A 20,059-nucleotide genomic window follows, 5' to 3' on the forward strand; every position below is an offset into this window, starting at 1 on the left:
TTCGTTTATGAAAAAGAAATGATGGCCGTCAAACCCCAAAGCAACAAAATACTTAGCCAGAGGCTAAACTAACCCAACGAGTTCCTCAACTCCTAATAAGTCATCAACTAATAAAGAATCAAGCCAACTTGAAGCAACATCAAGCACACACAGACCAAGATCAAGATTATGGCTCCACTTAGCCAAACAATCCGCCACAACATTCCTTTCCTTGTAGATATGGCTCACAGAACAAACACCAATTTGTCTCACCATTGCACAACAGCTAGCAATTAAGGAAGCTAAAGGATGGGATCCAAGCCTAGAATGTTGCTAAATAAGGAGTACAGCCGTAGCAGCATCCATTTCCACAGTGAGCCTATGAATGCCTTTAGCAATAGCAAGTTGTAGACCAAAAAAAAAAGCCCCAAACTTCAACTTCCAGAATCTACCCCTTACCAAGGTTCACAGCAAAACCACAGACCCAATCCCCTAAGGAATTACGAATCACTCTTCCGGCACCAATAGAGCCTGAAGCACACCTTCTAGACCCGTCCACATTAAGCTTAAACTGTCCTAGCTCAGAAGGTTCCCAAGCTAGCAAAAGAGGAATTTTAGGAGCCTTTGTATCCCCAACCTGGCTAATTGTATACCACTCCCTTACATCAGCAACAATAATCTTCTCGAGCTCATAACTGACCCTAAACCCTTATTATATTTTTAGTCTATGTAAAACATTATTTAAAATGCCTTGAAAAATAACTCACATGGATTATAGGATACATTTTAATTAAAGCTACATATTCTTTATTTATGTTATTCTCAAATTATACTATCAGATACATTTTCACTATTTTTATTTTTTGAATTTATTTCCAACTAATCTACTAGACGCATTCTCGAATCCTGAAAATGCAAATTTGTTTTTTCATTTTCATTCTCTAAAAATATTTTCGGAAAACATTCTTCAACAACAAACAGGCCCTTATTGTTTTGTGTTGTTACTACCAATTGAAGTGAAAACATATTGTATTATAAAAAATAAAAATAAAATCATCTTTCAGAACAAAAATCCTTTGTTGCTTCCATTAGTAGCATATCACATTTACATAGACATATATCTCTGCAAGAAAAAGATATATGACCCAGCAAGCTAATCTTAAAAAGAAGCCCAATTCCCTTTTATTCAACATGTAGAAGCAGCTTTCCCCTTAGCTTTGCTCCAAAGAATTCTTCCTATTAGGTCTTGTTCCTTGTATTGCTATGAGTTGAGAATTGAATTGGCAAACAATTTAAAGCTAACACTTGGGAAGGTCGCTTGGAGGTGGTAGAACAGATTCATTTGGGCCTTTGCCATTGTCCACCACAAATGCCATCTTAAGCCCCCATGTTGTGTGCACTTCAAGATGGCAATGCATAAACCAAACTCCTGCATACATATAAAAGGAAAAATATGGTTACATTGGAAACTTTCTTTCGTCATACAGTCCGACATGTTATGTTGTCAGACTCTCAATTAATAGAAATAACATTTAGGTTGAATGTGTGACTAGATTCAGCCTGACAATATAACAAGTTATATATTTCATAAGAGGAAATTTGTCATGGTTTACCTGGATTATCAGCCCTGAATCTAATAGCAGTCCATCCACCAGATGGCACTCCTATTGTGTTCCTCTCAACAGGGTCAATAAGATTAAATCTTTTTGGATCCATCTTTGGGTTGAAATTCCCCAATCCCCTCCCAACCTCAAAGAAATTAAACCCGTGAAGATGAACTGGATGGTTTTCAGGGGCAATCATCCCAGTGTCTTGCAACACAAGCTGCACTGTAGAGTTATAAGCAAGTCTATAAAGCCTAGTCCCCTTCATGGTCTGCATATTCGTCGGCTGTGGACCCGTATAATTATAAGGATTCAGAGGGTTTCCGGGAAAATCATCGGTAAAAACTCCACTTATGTTGAAGAAATGTGCTTGAAGAAGTGAGATTTTGGGCATCACAAATGTGACATTATTGATATCTGCCACCAGTCTGTTGCCATTGGCACATGAAGCACAAGTGTGAAGGCCAAGGCCAACAGTGAACAAAAGAGAGTGGTCAATTTTCAATGGAACCCTAGCAGGAAACTTGACTGAATTCAGGCTTCTGAGGGAATTTGTAAACTTTGTTGCAACTAGTGTGGCATTTTGAGGAGGTGGGGCTGTGAGGGTGGTCCTAGTGCTTTCGAGGGTGCCCATATAGTGCAAAGTAGCAGTGGCAGTTTTGTTGTCTACAAGGATGGTTGGATTGTCCATGAAAGGTGAGGCTGCAACCAAGTACTTGCCTGTGCCATGGTTGGTTGATAGAAGAACGTTTGTGGTCTGCCCTGGGGCTATCAGAACGGTGTCAGTTTTGAAGGGTTTTGTGTACACAGCATCAACCTCAACCACGGTTAGTTTGTGGTTGGCAATCTTGAAGAAGAGCTCTTCATTGAGCGCAGCATTGATGATTCTTAGCATGTATGTCTTGCCAGGTCTTACTGGTAATTTAAACCCTCCTGCACATATGCACATCATGTTTAAATTTGGTGATAATTGGTCAAAATAGTGTAGATGGCTGGAGTGATACAGGGAGACTACACAATGTGACAGTTGATGTGTCAGTTACTTAATGAGATTAATTGATCCGCATCATCAACTGTCACATTATATGATTAACTAATATGTCATTCTTGTACACGTATGTGTATTTACCTTGTGAGGAGCAGGTAGAGAGAGGGCCCGGATGGCCATTAATTGTGTGAGCATCAGAGACATTCGGGGCTGAACCAGATTTCAAAGCCTGATTAATAACAGATTCCACATCTGATTTCCACCATTCACCTACAAGTTTACAATAATCATGAGCAATCTTACAATACTTGATGGATTATGAGAAATATGAAAGGGTACTTGGATCATGGAGGCACCTAAGATTACAACGACTTCTTTTTGGGGTGCAGGAAATGGGTATGGGACCCCAAGCTTGGGTAAGATGACCAAGGCGCCATGGACTGTGGCCCTGAGCCACAGGATGTGTGCATGCCACCAAAGTGTGCCCCTTTGCCCAGTGACGGTGAAGTTGTACACATAGTTTTGACCCGGTTGAATTGGACATTGGGTTATGTACGCCGGCCCATCAGCCCAACCCGTCCGCAGTTGTCGGATTCCATGCCTTTTTACGGAAATATTATTATTAGAAATAATAAAATAAATACTGAAAAATATAATAATACTAAGTAATGACGATTATTAACAATTGAAAACTCATATTTATCTATAGGAGTGAAAGCGGGAGACATTACCAATGGATGCTAACATTGTATTTGACGTGGTTGACCACCTTGATCAGCACTGTGTCATCTTCCCTAGCATATATGGTGGGCCCAGGGTACCTTCCATTGACTGTGACAATGGGCTTGCTTGAACATAATCTTGAGGTTTTCTTTTGCACCACCTACGAAACCCACAGGCGGTTTAGTCGAGTTCTTTTGCACGCATGTTTTCATCAAGTCAAAACTGTGACAACACTTTCTCAAGTTTGGTGGCTTCCTCAACCACATCCCTCACGCTTTTCTGTTTGATTAAGTTTTGCTTATTTATATATAACAAGCCAATTATTATTTCTTTTAAAAATATTCTTTGGATTATGTTTAGATTTAAATCTTGGGGTTTTGAGGAATTAACCCTATGCCAATTTTATCTATCTTCAACTTTTTTCAAACTCTTTAGATATTGACGACTTGAATGGTTGAACACTTGGTTGCTGTGTCTGTGTGAGAGACAAGCTGAGTTTAGGCAAGTTTTTATCAACATCAAGAATAATTAAGAAAGCAAAGGATGCACTAGTGTAGTGATTTGGAATAATTGTTTCCTCATGTAAAGTTCCGGATTCGAGTCTTAGTATCTGTGTAGTATGTGTATGTGTGAGCACTAGTGTACCGTGTTGCTCCTTGGGAAGCCTTAATTTTCTTGTGCTAGTGGCTTATGGATAATGTAATATAAAACTCATAATTTAAAACTCGCAAAAAAGGCATAAGCTTTCCCTAATGTTGTTGTTGCTCAAACATCAGTTTAGAGTAACTCATAGTTAAGAATGATATAAACCCTACCCAGCAAACTAGACGCATGTAGATAACCTTCTGCATGTCTTGCTAGCATGCATGTATATATTGGATCAAATGAACCATTTCAAATCTCACCCGTATGTATTCAATGTGTTACATATATACAAGATAGGATCGTGAATATTCAATAATAAAACATTTATTTCTACACTCGAGAACTCTTGCCGGCCATCTTCTTAGCTATATTAGATGTCTTAACCCTATGTCAATGAAAGAATGTGGCTGCAGGGTGGCAACTAGCTACAGTTTACTCTAAAATAGATGCAAAACAAGGGGATTGATATAATTAACTCAAAAATTAATATTATACTTACATTGAACTTGTAATGTCGAACCATGCATTCCACTGATGCTGGAAACAACAAACAAGCCACCAAAACCAAGGCACGAATCAAAGGCACCGTCTCCATTTTTCTCTCTCTTGATCCTTATAGCTCTCTCTCTCTCTCTCTCTCTCTCTCTCTCTCTCTCTCTGAGACCCTCAGTGTTTTTTTGTGTGTTCTATGTCGTAGTGCTGTGCTGCAATAGAAGCTATTGACCAAGCCAAATTTATAAAGAGATAAAAACTACGTAGTGCTGTGCTGCTGCCATGTCGTTTTTGCGTAGTTTGGTAGATGAAAGGATACTTGAGAATGAAGGTCTGCGTATAAATAAATAAAAACTTGTTTATACGTACAGCAGCAGGCCAGAAACGTCTTGATCTTAATTATCTTGAGTCTCACACAAAGTAGTTGTCTGTCAACTAAAACACTTGGTTTGATTTGAAGCCAGTGTATAAGGTTGATGTCAATTTCTTGAATTGGGCTGGGTGGTCAGATCAGATCAGCCACTGCATGGTTTGGTGGCCGTATTGGGTAAAGTACACCCAAACCCCAGCTAACAAACAAAAAAGTTGCTATTGATTTGCTTTTCCAACCATGGAAGCTCTCCAAGGTCAAGGAGATGACATACACAACAAGGCACTGGCTCAACAGAATCACCCACTTGATTATTCCTTTTTCTTTTTTTTTCTTTGGGTTTGTCTTATATTGTTATTGAGTAATTACATCTATTTATTATATTCACTTGCATTAAGTTCGCGGCAGAATATAACAGAGAAGGCTTCAACAAAAAGTGGTATGGACCAAATATCATTATTACTCTAAAAAAGAAACTTAATTTGTCCGATCATTAGTTGATCTATTTCATTTTTTTTAGAAGCGATAATCTAAACTACAATAGTAGAGAATTTCTCTCATACACACAAAACTATTATGCCATGGGGATTCGAACCTAAGACTTCTAATATGCAAGTCTCCATTTTCCATTGGTCATCAACAAGATTTTGAGATTTGAACTTGAATCATCCTCTGCCAAAAAGGACACTGGATATGACATTTGGACTACCAAAATGAAGGTTTGAATATCGAGCACACTTTTTAGGCTTTTCAGAATCGATAACAAATTGATTCGTTGGTTGTATTTCTAATTTGATGTGTTTAAACAAATTAATTAGGATGATCTTTCGTTACGAGCATAACTAATTAAATATGGTTCTTTAATATGGAATTTTTTTCCATATCCATTTTATAATTGGTGAAGGACGTGTGTGTATGTGGTGGGTGGACGATAGATACGTAAAGGATGTTAACACGAACCAATTTTTTTTTTTAGTTGAGCGATGGCTGTCAATGGATTGCCAAATCGACCGAAAAGGTTTGCTTTCTGAAAGCAAAAGATTAGAGGGGTTGGTAACAGCTCATCTAACCTTGCATGAGTTAATTACGCACATGAAATTAATTCATATATTTCTTGTCATTTCCCAGTTTGGTCTTGTGTTTCATTTTCTTTCGTTTTTTCTTTCTTTTTGGATAAAATCTTTGGTAATAACAATTGTATGAGGTCGGCATGCTAACGTGATACAATAAATTAATAAGAGAGTTGTTATTGACATTCCAAAAAAATTATTTTGCACTCCTCTTGTATCTTCATGAGTCGGCCATTTAAAATCCGTTGCGAAGTAGGAGTAAAACATGAAATTTAAAGTTCTAAAACATGCATTTTTGGTTTATTTATTTATTTTCCTCTTCATTCAGTCTTCTATCAATTCAACAATCATTTTTTTTTATCTATCATTATAAACGTCTCTGAGGCTCTTTGTTGTATTGTTCGACCGGCCCAGATCGATATTACCAATCAAAACGGATCAACCCATATTTTGAAGGCCATGGTTTGGATCAAAACTCTTAAGCCCAACCTATTTCAGAACTTGGCATATGCACGCATCAAACCGATGTTCACCTTGCTCAGTCAGAACTTGGCTGCACAATTTGTATGATTTTTTTTTTAATTTTAACAACTTATCATGTGACATTAAAGTTTTATTTTTATTTTCTATAAAACAATATTTTAAACTATTCTAATGTACGATGAGAATAATCAAACTCGAGTGCAACAGAGCGGGTTTAATATCTCTTAATCAATTGACCTAACCCACATTTACCATGTGACACTAAATTTGAATTTCACACTAAAACATTTGGAAACAAAACATAAAGAATTCGAAGGAACGATAACTGCATTTGGATTTCATTTTCTTTAAAACAACATTGTTTCGAAGTATTTTTCTGGTAAAGTAGCAAGGTAGGTAGGTCAGAGCTGCCCTGAAGGCTCTCATCTACAATTTGCCTAAACTGAGGCTCTACAACTTTCTGGTGCGCCCCTGATTTGTCCAAGGACCAAAGGGTGTGTGCTTCACATTAACAAAGAGGGTGACTTTGTACAGTTGGCTGCAACCCAGCATTTGTCAAATGAATGGTTTTTTAGGAGCCAGCAATTTTGCCAAATATGTACAATTTCCTTTTATGTACATATGGTTCGCTACTTGACCAAGAGAAATTTAAGACAAATGAGAGATCTATGAAGCATAATCTACTGAGTTTTGGTTAAGCCAGAAGCCAGAAGTTTTTGTGGGTTCTTGAGTTGAGAAGGTAGCCTCCATCCTGGCCCTTTTTCTGTACAGCAACACAAGCACACTTGCTATTTTCAATCAAATAATCTGCGGTGTCTATGGCTTTGTTAGTCGTCCCTCGCCCGGCTCCAGGCCACGTATATGTTCTGGTTTCATAGGAGCAAACCAAAGAATTAATTAGCAAATAATATAGCTAGCTGAATAATCTGTTTTCACATATACTACATCTCAACAGCACTATTAATTTGACCTAAAACAAAAAATTTAATAAAGTTCGATGGCACTTTAATTTCTTAGGAGTAGACAAAAGACATGTTTAGGGTACATTAGTGAATCGCATTATGTGACAGGTGAGAATTCAGTTATTACGTCAAGTACTTTGTATTATATAATTTGACACATCACTTATCACGTAATATGAATGCTAAGACATTGTAACAACTAGAACACATAACATGTACAAGAAAACTCACCCTAGGATTTCCTTAGAAATTCTCCGCCGTTGCCCTATAATTATGATATCAATCCCAAGAGCATCGCTTTGATGTAGGATAGTGTTGGCTTTGTCCTTGCCATCTTCCTTTCCCATCCTCTCCGCACGGACACTCAGCTTTGGCTGCACACGCTTGCATGCATTCTTCATTTCTTCAAGAAAATCCACGCCCTCCTCTGCGTTGATCCCTTCCAAGGACATGGTGGCTATGGCCATGGAGGCAAGGCTGGGTATTTTGAGCAGCGTCGTGAATGTGTTTCGCCACGTGTTTTGGTTTTCGACAGAAAGAGGATCAATTCATCGTGTTCGAGCACTACATGAGCGAGCGCATATTGAAGCGCGCTCGCTGACTCTCGGGTTGGATCCACCACCACCATTACTCGCCGTGCAAGCTTGGTTGCTTGGCCTTCCATTGGCTGATGTACGGCTGTAATTGAGGGGGTAGCTGCCACCACAACTACCCAATGTTGTCCCCCCCAAAAAAAAGGAAGAAAAATAAATTTTTTTAAAAGGGTTACGAATGTGCAAGAGGGTAGGGAAGAAGTGGCATGTAATAGGAGGGGGTAATTTTTGTTGTGCAATTTATGAAGAAGGATGAGTATATTGACAACTTTTAGTGATGCACAAATTTTTTTTCTTTTAGGTCATCAATGAATCACGAATTAGGTAGAGATTCTTCGGCATGCCATTATTAGGGGAAGATGGCAGACTTAATGCCCTTGAGAACCGGTCAAATGATTGTCATTAGATTAGATGTTAATCCAAATAGAATTGCGTACGATTAATACACCAATTATAGCTTCGAGCAAAAAAAAAAAACAAAGGTAAGAAGAAAATAAGGATTGATACACAACAAAATTACAAAGTAAATCCACCGGTACAATCCGAACTAATAGCTGTGAGTGAGTATGTTTATTCTTATCCAAATGTAAAAGAGCGGGCACACTACTTTGATCAACTGGCATAATCTATTTTGGCCGCTTGAATGGAGGCGTTGGTTTTTGAGTTAAGCTAAAATCGGAGGCTGCAAGCTATGCTGAAAGAGAAAGGTGGATCCTTTGTACAATTGAACGTCACTTTTAGCCTCTCTGCCCTTTTGTGTTTGTCATTTCCGACTATATCAACGCACAAGAGTGGGCTATTTTTTTGGTTCACACTTGACTTGGAAATCTGATATGTGTTTTATTTTTGTTATCAGAATATATTTTTAGTTTGAAAGCTCAAGTGCTTTTAAAGTATGGTTTTTGTGGAAGCCAACGTTACGGAGCAAACCGTATGAATTGACAGGTTGATATCAGCATAGTTTGATACGTTAAGTTTCTTCCGCAGAAACATAAATTATATTATAGATTAAATATTAGGGAAATCTGTCTCATGTAACCATGAAGAACATTAAGACCAGAAGGCAGACTTCTAAGAATGTCTAATCTTATTATCTACTACCCAATTATTATTTGTAATGATTCACACTTTCCTGGGATCACAAAAACAAGTTGCTTTTCCCAGCAGCATGAGCATACTTTTGACTTTTTGTAAGCTCTTTTTTCCGTATTCTAAGCATATCCTAAAGCTAATCATGCTTTTGATGTGAATGCGTATATTTTATGACTAACTAGAGTTTTAAAGCCAGCCACGTCTTCTAACGCATTAATATTGGAAACTCTCTCATTTACCAGCCACTTAATATTTTATATGTTTATTAAGCATATATGAAATCAAAAAAATATGCAGATTCGATATTAAAATATGTAACTTAATATCTATAAAAATCAGAAATTAAATTGATTAGAGAAATAATTGATCTAATTATAATTCATCACTTTCCCCATGGTAGGTCCATAAACATGCCATACAATTCTTTCAGCTGATTACTCAAGTGAGATTCAATTTATTATTTTAAGTATATGTTTTATAGCATGAGCTATACTCAGTATAATCGTGTGACATACGAGAAGAACGATTTCTAAATCATAAATTTTTAAGTACTTAATTATGAAGTCCGCTCTAAATTAACAATCATCCGTTTATTTTTCTTGATCAATAAAAGAACTCTTACAATATTAATAAAAGAAATATCAATAGACTAGTCACAACTGGATCCGATTGGGGACATGTACAAGTCGATATCCACATACTGTATTCTCAAACGGCTGTCGAAGATTTGGAATATCCACCCATGCCGATTGCGTGACAACACAACTTGACGGAATCTGTCCACAAGCCAAAGTTAAAATGTAATATTTTACATATTCTTGGCCACATACAGGAAGCATACAGTATTATTATAGGGCCCACACAGAAGACTTTGCTGATCCTGTGAGACACTATAATTGAACTTTGAAGTCAAAGCAAACTGGCAACTGCTAGTTTTATTTTCTCTATTGGCCTCTGGACCATCACAAAGCATTCTGCTTTATCTTTTTCTTGACCTAGTAATAACAAAGTTCTACATTTTTAATATCCATCTGAAGCAGCAACTTCTCCCACTCTTGCGCCTCAGCCTGTGCGTTCCTCTGGGCCTCTGGTATGAATTTGAAGTTGAATTTGGGCAAAGAGTCTATCCAGTGTTTAAATTTCAATGCACTCTCTTTCTTGTGAAACAAATTTGATGATGCAGATATATAACTCTCTTTGGTTAATGCAGTTGCTGGGTTTCTAGCTGATTCTAGAGAGTCTAAAAGCCATGGCAGAAGATGATGTGCCCACCAAAGCAGCAGCAGCAGAAGATGTTTACACCAAAGATGGGACTCTGGATTTTCGTGGAAACCCAGCTAAGAGAAATTCCACAGGAACCTGGAAAGCCTGCCCTTTTATTCTAGGTACAGCAGCAACTCATGGAATTTGGTCCTGTAAATTATTGTAAGATACTAATTATCTTTGGTTTTTTTTTTTTGGTTTAATTTGTGAATAGGGAATGAATGCTGTGAAAGATTGGCTTACTATGGGATGAGCTCTAATCTGGTGATTTATTTCAAGACTCAACTAAACCAAACCAGTGCTGTTGCTGCCAAAAATAACTCAAATTGGGGTGGAACATGCTACCTCACCCCCTTACTTGGAGCTTTTCTGGCTGATGCCTATTTGGGAAGATACAAGACTATTGCCTCCTTCTCAATCATCTATGTCATTGTAAGTTTGTTTACCTTCATATTTATATATACATGAGCAGCTGAGGTCAACTTGATGACGCAAAATGATTAACTTGAACACCCCATGGATGGGCATTTCATTCTGTGTATCTTTTATTTTGCTTATCCCAATTGATTCCCTATTAGCTTAATACAAGCTTAGAATCGTACCCAGTGCCTTAATGTTTCTAAAAACATGACCTTGGTTGTTGAAGTTTGTTTCTTGTTGGGTTTAATATACTCCCTCAATAGACACTTACTGATTCTGTAATAATTTGCATAGGGGATGACACTTTTGACAATGTCAGCATCGGTCCCGGGACTGAAACCAACCTGTTCAGGAAAAGACAATTGCCATGCAAATGGTGGACAAACTGCAGCAACTTTCATAGCACTTTACCTAATAGCATTGGGGACTGGTGGGATTAAGCCTTGTGTCTCATCCTATGGAGCAGACCAGTTTGATGATGATGATGAGGTTGAAAAGAAACACAAGGGTTCTTTCTTCAATTGGTTCTATTTTTCCATTAATGTTGGTGCTTTGATTGCCAGCTCTGTGCTGGTGTGGATACAAGAAAATGTGGGTTGGGGATGGGGTTTCGGTGTTCCAGCCGTTGCCATGGCAATTGCTGTAGTGAGTTTCTTTTCAGGTACTCGGTTATATAGGTATCAGAAGCCTGGAGGTAGCCCTCTGACACGCATAATTCAGGTGCTGGTGGCATCTGTGAGAAAATACAAGGTGAAAGTTCCCGAAGACAAGTCCCTTTTGTATGAGACTGCAGATGCAGAGTCTTCGTCCATCCAAGGAAGCCGCAAACTTGATCACACAAATGAATTTAGGTTAGTTTCTGATCTAAACTGAAAAAAGCTTGGATTATTTATAAAAGTTGATTTTCATAGGATAAGATTGGATGGCAAAGCAAATTCATGTAGCAGATACTAAATAGTTTTGCATATAAGGATCCATGCCAGCAGTCCCAATTCAGATTAAGGCCTAGTTGATTTGAGTAATCAAACTATAAGATTGAGAATTCTTTTATACACATTGGTTTTGATTCTCTTGCAATAATTGCAATAATGATTGAGTAGTTTTACTTGCATTGTTATTGCTGTTCTGTTGACCTGTATTTTTACTGTCCAGGTTCTTTGACAAAGCAGCAGTGGAGGTACAATCCGACCATATAAAGGACTCAAAAGACCCATGGAGACTTAGTACAGTTACTCAAGTGGAGGAGCTAAAATCAATCATAAGGCTGCTTCCCATATGGGCAACTGGTATCATCTTTGCTGCTGTCTACAATCAGATGAGCAACTTTTTTGTGTTGCAAGGCACCCTTATGGATATTCGTGTGGGCCACTCTAGCTTCGAAATCCCTGCAGCATCTCTTTCCATCTTCGACACCCTTAGTGTCATTTTCTGGGTCCCAATATATGATCGAGTCCTTGTCCCAGTAGCTAGAAAATACACTGGTCACAAGAATGGCCTAACCACACTCCAGAGGATGGGGATTGGCCTCTTCATCTCCATATTTTCCATGATATGTGCTGCAGTTTTGGAACTCATCAGACTCAGAAGTGTTCGAGAGCATAACTATTATGAATATGAGCACATGCCCATGTCAGTTTTTTGGCAAGTACCTCAGTATTTCCTCATAGGAGCTGCAGAAGTTTTCACATTCATAGGACAGTTGGAGTTTTTCTATGATCAGGCACCTGATGCCATGAGGAGCTTGTGTTCTGCCCTCTCACTCTCCACTGTTGCACTAGGAAACTACTTCAACTCTATTCTTGTGACCATTGTTACTAAAACAACTACGAAGAACAAGAATCCTGGATGGATACCGAACAATTTGAATTACGGACACCTTGATTATTTCTTCTGGTTATTGGCAGTGCTGAGTGTTCTGAACCTAGGAGCATATCTCTTGATATCCAAGTGGTACACGTATAAAAAGACCGTCGGAACTCTGCGTTGATCGCCAAAGGGAGAGATACCACATAAGAAGTTGTTTTCTGCACTCTCTGGTGTTTTTTAGCTTTTTTTTTTACTTTGGTTGTTGAAACACTTGTGTATATATATAGAGTCTGTTTTAGGAGCATAGTGCTTGTGTATGCCACTCTGCTAAGAGACTACAATGATGAATGAGTCTCATATGATGGTGTGAAACTATCAATTAAGCAAGAATGATTAAGAAAGAAGTGAACCACAAGTTCCATCTTTGTCTTTGCCTCCCATTTATTTCCTTGTACAAACTGGTACTAAATACTTGCTTAAGTCCTTTCAGTTCTTTTCTTTCTATATTACCAAACTCTAAACTGACATCCACATGGAAAAAATAATAATAATAATAAATAAATAAATAAATCATTTGAATAAAATAAGCATTATCCCCAAACATTTGGTGGAACTCAACCCAATAAAATAAGCTTAAATATTTGAAATTTCTTTTATGTAAATGGCTTAAAACGCTGTCTCTGTCTGAACCCAGTTAATTTCATCTCTTTTTCTTATATGGGTTTCTTTCTTGGTGGGTCTGAAAATATAAACCCAAGAGTAAGCACTGAAGTCTAGCCCAAGTCTCTATTGCCCTAGCCATTTGAGGCCCTTCACCTTCTAGCACGTGGAACTGCCAGGAAATTAGTTCTGATTCTGAAGACGATTAGAGAAAAGAGATCGATTGTCCTCACCACTCTCTGATCGCAGATGATTCGCAAACGCTATCAGGATGCCAAAGCAGGTAATTATGTGCTGCGAGAGGGCAAATAGCAAATCAAAGACAATAGTTTTCGCGCTTTGTGCTTCTGTTTTTTGGTTTTTGCTACAACTCTCCAACTGTTTGATGAATTGCTTCACTGAAAAACCTTAAGCTTTTCTTATTTTTTATTTACATTTCAGGGTACCAATTGACCAAATCGTTGAACGCCCAGAAGTACTTGAAGAAGATAGGACTGGGTAAGGAAGACTACTACTTCTGGAAACAAATAGGCAAGGCTTTGCTATGCACATACACTCTTTTCGGCGTAGCGTGGCTCTACAACGAGAAATCACCACTCGGCTGGTGGACGCTGAAGCCTAAACCCAAGGAAGAGAGAGAGCTGGCGCACCTGTACGAGCGTCGACAGTTCCCCTACCCGGGCGACGAAGAAGCCATGGAAGAGTTTGTTGCCAAGGGAGGGATGATCGGCACAACAATTGGCCCGAAAGGGTTCGTTGAGACGGACAAAGATGCGTTTAATTATCAGAAGGAGTTGCAGAATAAGAAGCTGGATCAGGAAGCTCAGAAGCTGTGGTTGAGGATGAAGAATGAGGTCATTCAGGAGCTTCAAGAGAAGGGCTACGTAGGTGACGCTGAGTGAGTGTAAGTTAGGATGGTAAGCTCTGAGTGCAAATTGTATGGTTATGTTATGTGAAGAGTTCATGTGTTTGTGTGCAAAAGCTTGTTCCTTTCGTTTCATGTTTTTACTTTAAAAATACAATTATCAAAAGTATTAGTATCTTTCTTAGTTCCTAGTTCCTAGTTCCTACATTGCCTTTGTTGGTTGGAATAGAAAAACATACTATTTTGGATAAAAGCACTTTGTGTGCTTCCTCAAAAAGTGACTTGGATATTTCTATGCAACATTGATACGCTTCTTTCAAACAAAACAGCTACCAAGCAAAAGCGCTTCACAAAGAAATGCTCGAAACAAAGACACACTCGATCTACAAAATAAACATTCAACACAGCTACAAAATAAAATGACAAACAAACGATTTCAAAGAAAAAAATGACTAAATTGTATTATTACAAGGCTCCTCAAATATCATAGGCAGCTACTTAAAAAGATTGTCAGAGGGAAACAGTTGTGGTTTTGATTATTGCCTTATTGGCAATTTGGCATTGTTAGGAGAAACGTGTTAGGGAGAGGTATGCCCTCATACTAGAAGAAAATGCATTTATATATGGCTTTACAACATAACAAGACATCCATGGAAGAAGATGCGAATGCGATGAAGCACCTTTACAAGACATTCTTGGGCACAGACTGTAAGTTGTTGCTGCTTGGCCTACTCTTTCCTGATTCACTCTTCCTGTAGCTCCTCAATGGCGTCAAGTAAAACCTCAACAATCCATGATCAAGATTGCTCGGCGAATACCGAGCACTCTTGTTCCTCTGCAGGGTCTTCAAACCATTGCTTTTGCTCTCGACACCAACGCCATTCACATTGCTGAACAAATCAACCATTTTGCATGAGTTCCTACAGCTAACGCTGTAACTCCGAATCAGCTTCTGGCTCACAGACCCACTGTTGGCTTCTCCATCAGCAACCCTCCTCAGCTTTTGCCAAGAATCCGCATTGTCTTCATCCACACATTTCTTTTCACTTCTCCTCTGCATCAAACCCCAAAAACTCCACTTCTTGTGCCGCCTATTCGGCTTTTGATGATCAACCCCATTGGTTGATTCCACAGCAGCATTTTTACAAACAGCTTCAACGCCAACCCCAACACCACCCTCCTCCTCCTCACACTCATCTTCAACAGATTTCAACTTCGAACCCGAACCCATCAGTTCCTTCTCTGTAATTAGCAACTTGGCGCCATAGAACAACTCTGTAGTCGCAGGGGACACTCTGGCATTCGTTACCAACTTCAACTCATCAACCTCCGCCGCCGATCGATCGAAGCTCCGCCGCCGCTGAGAACAGTAATAGTCTTTGGTTTGAGCTGAGCCACCTGGGCTCCTCTCCAAGCTCTCTTCCACAACCGAAACCATTGGCGTCAGCCTCGGGTGGTGGGCTCTCGGACCCAAATACCCATCCCACGAAGCCCGAGGCTCGTCAAGCGACATTCGACCCGGATCCGGATCCGTATCGTACGATCTTCTCCCCAATGCGTACTCTCCAACCTCCGACTGGGTTTCCCTCCGCTTCTGGCACACGAAACCCTCGTTCTCCGCCTTCTTCGTCTTCTGCTTCCGCCGCCATTGCCTCACCTTCTTGCTCAAAACCGACGCCGTTCCCCAAAATGTCCCTGCGATTTCCTTCAAATCCCGACCCGCACCCTTCTTCCTCTCCCACTCGAGATCTATCAGCTCCTTCATCGTCTTGAACTCCGCATCCGAATCCAAAACCCTAGCTTCGTCTCCACTATCGTCTTTGTCCTTTTCTCCTCTCAGTTCGACCTCAAACTTTCTGGGCAGGCCTTTGCGGTCGTCGTCGATGTTGAAGAGCTCCGACAGAGTGTTCCGAGCCCGAACGTCGCAGGACTTGCGCCGGGTCGGGTCGGGGGCCGACGAAGACTCAGGTCTCTGGCCGGAGCATGACTTGCTGCGCCGGAGCTCGGACCCGGAATGGGGGTTCCGGGTCGGTGATTGTGGTTGAGCGGCAGGGCGGCGGAGTCGAGGCCGGCGAGGCGTTCACTGAGGCAGGGGGCGCAGAAGCCTGTGATGGGTTTGGTAGGGTGGCGGTGACAGGTGGAGAGGCGGTGAGTTTGGCGGTGAAGGGCCATGGCTTTTTTAGGGTTGCAAATGTGGGGTGGTGGTGGAGAGTGAGAGTGACAGTGGGTGCATGGTAGAAGAAGAAGGAAGTGGGGACTCACAGAGAGACAGAGAGAGAGAGAGAGAGAGAGAGAGAGCGGTTGAAGTTGTGGTCGGAATGGGAAATTGATAAAAATGGAAACCCCAGATAAACCCCCTTTTTGGGATTTTATGGTTGTTTTGTTGCGTACATGAATTTCTATTTTCTAAACATTTGACATGGAGATGCAGTGCAGCAGGATTTATATTTCTATCTAGGAACAAAAAAAAAAAGAATCCTATGCAAAGGAATTTATGGCCTTTCTTGCAGCTCAAATATAATAAAAATATTATTTAATAGAACTCTTACAAAAAAAATTTACAGAAAAAAATGGACTCTATTTATTGTAAAAATGAAAAATACCTAGCTTCTAACATGGAAGCTTGCGCACAAATTCAATGTTGATATGTGAAGTACATACTTTTAATGAGTTATTTGTGTGTTTTAACAATAACGAAAGACTACTTTTATATAAATTGTATTGCAGTGATTTGCAAGAAGTAATGAGAAATGATTCCTTATCGGGAAAAAAACTTTGCATGCTCTCACATTGTCTTAATAATTCTTTGTTTATAGACACATCAGTTTGTTCATGGTTATTGGTAAGTGGTAAGTGATTTTGATAGGAAGTTAAACCATCGCCTTGTTCATGATTATCTTCTCAAATGAAACTTGCTACTGAAACTTGGGCATTGCTTGGAGCAGAAGAAGAGCAAGCAAAGATAAGAGTGTGAAGATGAAGGAAAGCAACAATTATTAGGCCCACAGTACAGTAAGCCCACGACATCAGTGCACTGCACACTTTCTTGGATTTTGGTTTCTTTGCAAAATGACTATAATAGGCCACAAATGCCAAATCCAACCTCTTCCTTGTGGACGTGCACACAAATTTTAGGTCAACTCCACTAGGGACACCACCATCCATTGGCATAGAAATACACAATAATGTAGCATTCCCAAACAATGTGCTTTAAAATACAAAAACCGATCTGGGAAATAAGAGCCCAAGAATCTTTGATTTACTAATATATTCATTCTTGAAATACTTGCTCAATGTTTGTCTTCAACTTTCACCTTTAAAAAAGAAGTTACCAGAAGGCTTCGAGCTAATGGTGTTTCTAAAAGTAATGACATGTTTACAAAAAGTGAAGAATCGCGAAAGTTATGAACATATTAATGACTTTTCCTAATCAATCTAAGGGCTAATTTGACATTGTTGTATTGTGAAAATAATTGCTGTCAGATTTGCTGTGAGAGAAAACAATTTGGCATTTGGTAATCTTTTCGTTAAAAGTGTTTGTTGGTATTTATTCCCGCATAATCATTAAATCCAACGAATCTTCAAAACTGATTCCTTCATAATCAGAAAATGAAAATACTTTATTAGTTGTTTTTCCTTATAACTTTCTCTTACATTAATTTTTAACAGTAAGTGATTTTCTCATAGTTTACCAAACGAGTTGGCTTTCCTAAATTTTTTAAAAAATCACTTATCACTCCAAATAAGCAATACCAAACAGGTACTAATTCCTAATTTTTAAAGTATTTGATTATGCATTGTAATGTGGAATCTACATACTTTTTTATTTTGCATAAAGATTAGGAATCAAAATAATTCTAATATTCATATTTTAATAAACACATAGAATGTATGGATTATGAACAATTCCAATAATCATCCTAATTTATTCCCTATAAGTAAACATGACATGATATAATATAAACAACATTTTTGAATGCATTAGCTATGCGATTCAAATAATGTAATTCTAATTATTATTTTTTTAATTAAAAAAAAAGTGGAAACTTGGTCTATAATATGAATCTAGGTTCACTATTTAGGGTTTCAAGTTTAAGGTTTAGATATTGCGAATTGCACAAGTATTATATGAGTAAACTTATAATTCCACATCAACATGACACGTTGTGTTATCATCACATCAGAAAATTTCTCAATTTTCCATTCGCATATGTGTGCCCATCATATGCGTAAGTGGGCCGACAAATCGGCCCAGTATTACTAAAATCGGCCCCACCACGCTATTTTGATTTCAACGGTTTTATCCACTTCCCTCAAACTCATCCCCTGAAATGGATCAGAATGAAGGAGGAAAACCCAGTATGGAGAAGGCCAAGAGGTCTCTTGAGCTGACCGACGACGAGTCAGAGGCCGTGTCCAGGCTCGCCGTTCGGCCTCACCGAGCCGGCGCCGGTCCGAGCTTCTACGAGTATTTCGCTCTCAGAGGCATCCAAGTCGACCGAGTCGAACCGGGACTCGTCGTCTGTACTTTCAAAGTCCCTCCCCACCTCAGCGTAAGTCATCTAAACCCGCTCATTCGTTTGGTTACAAGCAAAATTTTCCATAATTATATCGAAATTAAAATTTGTTTCTTCATAATTTCATTATTAAGAGTATCAAAATAGGTTCTTTAACTTACAAATTTGGGTAATTTCGGCTACAATTGAACTATTTTTTATGTGGTTGAGTGGTTCGTGTGCTTATTTTTGCAGGATAGAAGTGGAAGGCTGGCTAATGGTGCAATTGCAAACCTCGTTGATGAAGTGGGTGGTGCAGTTGTTCATGTTGAGGGCCTCCCTATGAATGTTTCAGTGGATATGTGCATCTCTTATATGTCAACTGCGAAGCTTCATGTAAGCAATCTTGACACTCAACTATCCCATTTTTCGTTGACATGTATGCTTTACATAGCTGCCTTTCAATTGGTCATACATCCATGTATGTGTCCAATTTGTTGGACTTTCTTGAACGGATTTTTGCTACAATTTGTTAAGGCTTGTTTCTGAGTTTTGCTACTATTTTGTGCTTCCATTGGTGGTTTTAACCTCTCTTGTCGTATGTGTGTGGTATACGATTTCAATCGTGCTTATGTTCAATTTAACAGACTTTCTTGAATGTCACCATTGTTTGTTGCCAATCCTTGAAGTTATGTGCCCAAAAATCTTAAAGGAACTTGTCTTGTATAGAACCCCAACTTTGCCACTGGTTTCTATTTGCCAGAAATATTTTCTTTCCTGGTTTTATTTGCAAAATTTAGCTTCTACAATGATGACCAATTTACTTTACCGTACTTGTCATATGTGTGTGCGGTATCCGATTTGCATTTCGATGTTTCTGGCCATAATGTATGTTCTCTCCCGGTGTCAAATTGCAGGATGAATTAGAGATCACCTCAAGGGTGTTAGGACAAAGAGGGGGTTATTCGGGAACGATAGTGCTTATGAGAAACAAGGTAACTGGGGAGGTTATTGCTGAAGGTCGACATTCATTGTTTGGTAGACATGCTAGCAAACTATGAGTCCCTGACTTTAGCATGTAGTACTATGTACTATATATGGAGGGAACTCCTTGAGGCATAGGTTGAATAATACTTTCTTCTTGTAATTAATTGTTTTTCATATTGAATAAAGATTGAGAATCTTGGCAATAAAGTTATTCAGGTATAATGTTATGGACCAACATACATGGTGCAGTTTCTGTCCTCGAAATCGAATTCAGTGGGACTACTTTTACTTCATGTTTTTGCTGATTCATACACAAAAAAACTTAAACCCCAATTTTCACTGTGATTCCTGGTCCTGCATTTTTCTTCAAAGACAGACTTTCTTTTTCATTTTAGATTTCAGTAACATAGGTTTTTATTTATCCTAAATTCTCCTTCCTCGGTTGTAATTAACTGCCTCCTAATTTCTCCTTGATTCTCCTTTCTAATTTCCAGATTCATTTAGCTATTAGTCTCAGTATCTGACTCAAACTCATTATGTTAGGTAACGGATCAAGGTGGT

General features: G+C 38.9%; 5 protein-coding genes and 1 pseudogene across 6 annotated transcripts; 3 read left to right on the top strand and 3 right to left on the bottom strand.

Moving 5' to 3' along the window:
* Positions 1-990: 990 nt before the first annotated feature.
* Positions 991-4,648, bottom strand: LOC103320510 (laccase-4). The gene is made up of 6 exons (XM_008222201.2): positions 4,439-4,648; positions 3,303-3,454; positions 2,928-3,172; positions 2,713-2,841; positions 1,593-2,516; positions 991-1,408 (listed from the first exon to the last, which is right to left on the bottom strand). The coding sequence occupies exons 1-6, from the start codon at positions 4,532-4,534 to the stop codon at positions 1,278-1,280; spliced, it is 1,677 nt and encodes a 558-aa protein (XP_008220423.2). The 5' UTR covers positions 4,535-4,648; the 3' UTR covers positions 991-1,277.
* Positions 4,649-6,921: 2,273 nt separating this feature from the next.
* LOC103320501 (uncharacterized) lies at positions 6,922-8,126 on the bottom strand (annotated as a pseudogene). Its single transcript, XR_016126078.1, has 2 exons — positions 7,548-8,126; positions 6,922-7,220 (listed from the first exon to the last, which is right to left on the bottom strand). The product of XR_016126078.1 is annotated as an uncharacterized LOC103320501 (transcript).
* Positions 8,127-9,921: 1,795 nt separating this feature from the next.
* Positions 9,922-12,915, top strand: LOC103320492 (protein NRT1/ PTR FAMILY 8.2-like). Its single transcript, XM_008222178.3, has 5 exons — positions 9,922-10,091; positions 10,212-10,386; positions 10,479-10,696; positions 10,979-11,535; positions 11,837-12,915. The coding sequence occupies exons 2-5, from the start codon at positions 10,251-10,253 to the stop codon at positions 12,669-12,671; spliced, it is 1,746 nt and encodes a 581-aa protein (XP_008220400.1). The 5' UTR covers positions 9,922-10,091; positions 10,212-10,250; the 3' UTR covers positions 12,672-12,915.
* Positions 12,916-13,258: 343 nt separating this feature from the next.
* On the top strand, positions 13,259-14,199 carry LOC103320482 (homeobox prospero protein). Its single transcript, XM_008222166.2, has 2 exons — positions 13,259-13,433; positions 13,592-14,199. Exons 1-2 carry the CDS (start codon positions 13,400-13,402, stop codon positions 14,050-14,052), a joined length of 495 nt encoding a protein of 164 aa, XP_008220388.2. The 5' UTR covers positions 13,259-13,399; the 3' UTR covers positions 14,053-14,199.
* Positions 14,200-14,449: 250 nt separating this feature from the next.
* On the bottom strand, positions 14,450-16,335 carry LOC103320472 (protein OCTOPUS-like). Its single transcript, XM_008222155.2, is given in 2 exon segments — positions 14,450-16,065; positions 16,068-16,335. Coding segments are annotated over 2 exon segments (1,488 nt in total). The 5' UTR covers positions 16,188-16,335; the 3' UTR covers positions 14,450-14,697.
* Positions 16,336-18,330: 1,995 nt separating this feature from the next.
* Positions 18,331-19,705, top strand: LOC103320466 (uncharacterized). Its single transcript, XM_008222145.2, has 3 exons — positions 18,331-18,568; positions 18,767-18,907; positions 19,429-19,705. The coding sequence occupies exons 1-3, from the start codon at positions 18,347-18,349 to the stop codon at positions 19,570-19,572; spliced, it is 507 nt and encodes a 168-aa protein (XP_008220367.1). The 5' UTR covers positions 18,331-18,346; the 3' UTR covers positions 19,573-19,705.
* The last annotated feature ends 354 nt before the right edge of the window (positions 19,706-20,059 follow it).

The sequence above is a fragment of the Prunus mume genome, linkage group LG1 (genome assembly GCF_029339155.1).
Source record: "Prunus mume cultivar Tortuosa linkage group LG1, ASM2933915v1, whole genome shotgun sequence".
Taxonomy (NCBI): Eukaryota; Viridiplantae; Streptophyta; class Magnoliopsida; order Rosales; family Rosaceae; genus Prunus; species Prunus mume.

What these genes read in the sequence shown, in the direction of transcription:
- LOC103320466 (XM_008222145.2), top strand. Translation starts at nt 18,347, where the DNA reads ATGGATCAGAATGAAGGAGGAAAACCCAGTATGGAGAAGGCCAAGAGG. An exon ending in AAGTCCCTCCCCACCTCAGC is followed by an intron (nt 18,569 to 18,766) that starts GTAAGTCATCTA and finishes TTATTTTTGCAG; the next exon opens with GATAGAAGTGGAAGGCTGGC. An exon ending in TGTCAACTGCGAAGCTTCAT is followed by an intron (nt 18,908 to 19,428) that starts GTAAGCAATCTT and finishes GTCAAATTGCAG; the next exon opens with GATGAATTAGAGATCACCTC.
- LOC103320492 (XM_008222178.3), top strand. Translation starts at nt 10,251, where the DNA reads ATGGCAGAAGATGATGTGCCCACCAAAGCAGCAGCAGCAGAAGATGTT. An exon ending in AGCCTGCCCTTTTATTCTAG is followed by an intron (nt 10,387 to 10,478) that starts GTACAGCAGCAA and finishes ATTTGTGAATAG; the next exon opens with GGAATGAATGCTGTGAAAGA. An exon ending in TCTCAATCATCTATGTCATT is followed by an intron (nt 10,697 to 10,978) that starts GTAAGTTTGTTT and finishes TAATTTGCATAG; the next exon opens with GGGATGACACTTTTGACAAT.
- LOC103320482 (XM_008222166.2), top strand. Translation starts at nt 13,400, where the DNA reads ATGATTCGCAAACGCTATCAGGATGCCAAAGCAG. An exon ending in CTATCAGGATGCCAAAGCAG is followed by an intron (nt 13,434 to 13,591) that starts GTAATTATGTGC and finishes TTTACATTTCAG; the next exon opens with GGTACCAATTGACCAAATCG.
- LOC103320510 (XM_008222201.2), bottom strand. Translation starts at nt 4,534, where the DNA reads ATGGAGACGGTGCCTTTGATTCGTGCCTTGGTTTTGGTGGCTTGTTTG. An exon ending in CTCTACCTGCTCCTCACAAG is followed by an intron (nt 2,517 to 2,712) that starts GTAAATACACAT and finishes GCATATGTGCAG; the next exon opens with GAGGGTTTAAATTACCAGTA. An exon ending in ATTCAGGGCTGATAATCCAG is followed by an intron (nt 1,409 to 1,592) that starts GTAAACCATGAC and finishes ATATGTATGCAG; the next exon opens with GAGTTTGGTTTATGCATTGC.